This window comes from Limulus polyphemus, unplaced genomic scaffold, assembly GCF_000517525.1.
Source record: "Limulus polyphemus unplaced genomic scaffold, Limulus_polyphemus-2.1.2 Scaffold7777, whole genome shotgun sequence".
Taxonomy (NCBI): domain Eukaryota; kingdom Metazoa; phylum Arthropoda; class Merostomata; order Xiphosura; family Limulidae; genus Limulus; species Limulus polyphemus.
In genome coordinates, this window is record NW_013673387.1 from 8,272 (window position 1) to 12,970 (window position 4,699).

The 4,699-nt window shown below is 31.3% G+C and overlaps 1 protein-coding gene across 1 annotated transcript in view; it reads left to right on the forward strand.

The window, feature by feature from the left end:
• Nucleotides 1–4,699, forward strand: part of LOC106474857 (calcium/calmodulin-dependent protein kinase type 1-like) — a gene marked incomplete at its 5' end in the record, with an annotated part of 24,599 nt that overhangs the window by 7,283 nt on the left and 12,617 nt on the right. The window contains 3 exons of the mRNA XM_013935554.2: nt 1,077–1,152; nt 3,165–3,277; nt 4,353–4,431. Of these exons, the coding sequence (XP_013791008.1) occupies nt 1,077–1,152; nt 3,165–3,277; nt 4,353–4,431 (268 nt within the window). The remainder of the gene's footprint in view (nt 1–1,076; nt 1,153–3,164; nt 3,278–4,352; nt 4,432–4,699) is intronic.

The window sequence follows — 4,699 nt, forward strand, 5'->3', positions numbered from 1 at the left end:
TAGGTTACTGTTTTGCATAAGTGGGAAATCTCCAGATGAACAAAGATTGATTAAGCTACGGTTTTGTATAGGTAGGGAATTTTCTCCAGACCAATGGGGATTGAGTAGGTTACTGTTTTGCATAAGTGGAAAATCTCCAGATGAACAAAGATTGATTAAGCTACTGTTTTGCATAGGTAGGGAATTTTCTCTAGACAATGGGGATTGATTAGATTATTACTTGACTGTTTTGTATAGGTAGGAAATTTTCTTTAGAAGATTGAGGATTGATTAGGTTACTGTTTGGTGGTTTTACCATTCACTTTATAATAAGGTCCTGATTTTGAGTAAAAGCCGAATGAATTTTATAATTGTTAAAAGAAAATTTTTTGTTTAATCTGAAAAATTGATACTTTATTTAAAGATTTCATACATTTATTTCAATGTCAAATGAAATATAGAAATTTTATAGGATTTTAGTTCGATGCTTTAAGCAAATTTTGTTTATAATAATAAAGTAATAGAAATGTGCAGTTATTTTATTAATTATGTAAAGTTAAACTTTTTTTGACATTATAATGCAATACTTTACATTTTGAGTTTCCACTTATTCTTGTACATTTCTTCATGTAACTATAAAACTATAAATTCATGAGTGTTATTTAGATTACAGACTTTGAAAGGGAAGATTTTGTTTTTAGTATGTGTACATTACCTATTACATTCAGATTTTGTAGTTTAGTACATTACCTATTACATTCAGATTTTGAATGTTTAATACGTTCACTGTTGAGGATGCGTGTTTAGCATTCATTAACATGTGTGTCGTAAATATTACATATTTTATATTTGTTACTATGCTATTGTTTAAATTGAAAAATCAGCAATTTCTATAAGTGATGCCAAGCATTGGAGCAGTTAACATGTTAAACTGGTTATTTTCTTTTATGCTTTAGTACGTTAAATCTAAGTCAAACAAAAAGGAAAAATTCAGTTACTAATTTAGTTGTTTTTTAAAAAAATGTGCAGAGCACCTTTTCTTTTTGGTGGAAATATCTTAGTACTTGTTTTAAATGTGTGTATGTTTCTCATTCAAGCTCCAGAGGTATTGGCTCAGAAACCCTACGGAAAGGCTGTAGATGTGTGGTCAATAGGTGTGATTGCTTACATACTGTAAGTACATTTGGTGTTTTATCTGTGTATGCCAACTCATAATGAGACAATTCCATATCAGTGTGATTTATTTTATTGTCATTCATACTGGTAGACCTAAAGTAGACTTACCTGTCAGTAGGAAACATGCATGTACAGTAAAATCAGAGTACATCCTGGTAGACCTAAAGTAGACTTACCTGTCAGTAGGAAACATGCATGTACAGTAAAATCAGAGTACATCCTGGTAGACCTAAAGTGAACTTACCTATCAGTAGGAAACATGCATGTACAGTAAAATCAGAGTACATACTGGTAGACCAAAGTAGACTTACCTGTCAGTAGGAAACATGCATGTACAGTAAAATCAGAGTACATCCTGGTAGACCCAAAGTGGACTTACCTGTCAGTAGGAAACGTATGCACAGTAAAATTGAATTACATCTTGCTAGACCCCAAGAAAAGTTGACTTTAACTGTCAGTAGAAAAAACATTTACAGTAAAATGTTATTTAGCTCAAAGTGCATACATTAAAATTATCTTAAAGACATGACATTCATAAGGAAAAGTTTGTATTCACAAAACAAGTAGAGTAAAATAAGTATATATTGTTATTCCTGAAATATGTGCAGTACAATTATTTTAATGTTAATTTCCATTCAGAGCAAAACTAAAAATCAATCTGACAATCAGTGTGGCAAATTAGAGCCTAGCATGGCCTGGTGGTTAGGGTGCTCAACTCGTCACCTGAGAAGTAGTAGTAGTCAGTGTGCCAAATTAAATGTAATTTTCTTACATTTATGCTTATAAAGATTATAATTCATCAGTTGGATACCCTGGTTGTTAACAGTATTTTTGGCTATAATATTTCTCAGGGTTCAGCCAGCTTTGGAGAGTTAGATTAGTCCTAAATACATATATTAAGCTATCAATGCAAAACAACCTTTATAATGATAAAGAATATTAAAATTAAACAATAATAACATGTAATGTCAGAAATAGGAATTTTGTCTCCTGATAAAATACTTTGTTGGAATGCTTTTATTTTCTACCACTGGTGATTTATTTTTAGTCAATGATTGGCATTATTGCTTGTTTCTGCAGCTGATCTTTCAAACTTGTTGTTGTTGTCTTACTGCAGTAAGTGTGTGCCCTCATATCATTCACGTGTATAACAGTAATCTTCAGTTGATAAAGAAAGTTTTGAAGTCTCAACTCTAGATATTTACTCTGAAGAGATTTAAAGAGAAGAAACCATTTTTTGGGTATTAGCATTTTGTGCTTGTTTTATGATCTTCGTGTATTTCCAAGAAAAGAATAGAGAAATATATTCAAAGATACTTTCTCACAGTTGAAAGGTTATTAGCTACTCCATTTTGGCAAAAATATGCATTGGATTTCACATCTTGGAAATTCTGGTGATTCTTTTTGATATTTCATCACGAATGTGATACGAGACTCGTAAAATGAAACAAATGTAAGCTTAAAGAAATCTATTTGGGATATTCCTGCCCATAAATAAGAATTTATGTACTTATTAAAGCAAGCTTCCAGCTCCATTGCTTATGTTTTTGTGGAACAAGATATTGTAACAACTTACCGAGGAATGCTTACAATACAGCACTCAAATTCACATGTTGTGGAGTTAGAAGAATTAAATAAATAACTTTTGAGAGAGAAAAATTCAAAAAGATATTATATAAATAGAATTATATAAACAAGTTGCAAAGTACCAATGCTAAAACATTCATGTCACAATTTAACATTATCAATAGTGTGACATTATTCTAGCTTTTTTTGTTGATCTGTGCAAATATCTAAATATATAATTTCTAAAATAAATAAATTTACAGACAGTAATAATATCAGTTATATGAAAGGATAATAAAATTTGAATTTTCAAGGTGTTGATGTGAAAAATTAAACCCTGTTCCCTAAGAGCAGTGGTAACTATATAGAAATACAGTATGACAAAAGACAAGTAAAAGTTTTTTAATAATTTGTGCATTTTCATGATAATTTTCTCTCTCCAGACTATGCGGTTATCCCCCATTCTATGATGAAAATGATGCCAACCTGTTTGGTCAAATTCTGAAAGGTGAATTTGAATTTGATTCTCCCTACTGGGATGATATATCAGATTCAGGTAAAAAACAAAATTCTTTATCATGTGATGTAGATAATTTAGTTTCTTATAAGTCAGCTACGGACTCTTACATTATTGATAAAGGATTTAATACAAATAATTTAAATTTTTTCATTAAATTCATTTGGTTATAATTCTAGCTGATGATGTTTTGTGTTGTAAGTTAGTTATAATAGCAGAAGTATGAAAAATTATTCTGGGAGCACAGGTTGACTCTGTGATACAACTCTGGATTTTGGAACTGTGTAATGCAACAAAATATTCCCTGTGTCTTAAATTTTGGGTGCATTATAAGAGTTGCAGTCAGTCCTTTAACATAGGTTGAAAGGCAATGCTGATTGGCTGCCATCCCTTTGTTATGTAGTCCAAAATTAGGGATGACGGCAGGTAAATTCTGTAGGTTACCCATAAATACAAATTACAAACACTAGTTTTTAAACAGCTAGATTTTACATACTGTAGTAAAAAAAACTAACTCTTTGATAATATTTATATTGCGAAATTCAATTACTTGAGAGCCAGGCATGGCTTAGTGGAAGACCCAAGATTTTGAGCCCATGATATGCTGTCGAGCACTCCCTGCACTTGCATTTGTAAATGGTTTGTAAAAGTAATGACAGTCCATCTAGTTACCTTCCTTCAGGTCAGGTCCAAATTAGAGAATGATGTGCTTTAATCTTGGCATCTCTGATGTGGTTGTATAGCCCATATGTTATTTAAGGTGCTGATAAATATCACATCAATTATTGTTAATTCTTCATAGTTTCTGATACTGCTGCAGGATGTCATACATGCCAATTTACAAATCTCACATTTAGTCCTAAGGTTTTAGCCAGACTCCATTGATTTCCTTTAATCTTGGCATCTCTGATGTGGTTGTATAGCCCATATGTTATGTAAGGTGCTGATAAATATCACATCAATTATTGTTAATTCTTCATAGTTTCTGATACTGCTGCAGGATGTCATACATGCCAATTTACAAATCTCACATTTAGTCCTAAGGTTTTAGCCAGACTCCATTGATTTATGTTGTTTTATGATTTAAATATGTATATATATATGTTTTTTTCAGCTAAGGATTTTATCAGTCACTTGATCTGTGTTCAGGCTGACAAAAGGTTTACCTGCCAACAAGCACTGGATCATCCCTGGTACGTTTATTGCTTTAGATATTTTATGTATCAGGTTATATTCTTGACTGAAATGTTTTGAACAACAAGTTTTTAGGGTAATTTAGCAAGTTTACTATTTTATTTAATGATTTTACTTGTGGTCTATTTAGCAATGTATTGGACATCGGGGAGTAACAATTACTGTATAAACTAGATGGCAATGTATTGGACATCGAGGAGTAACAATTACTGTTTAAACTAGATGGCAATGTATTGGACATCGAGGAGTAACAAATTACTATTTAAA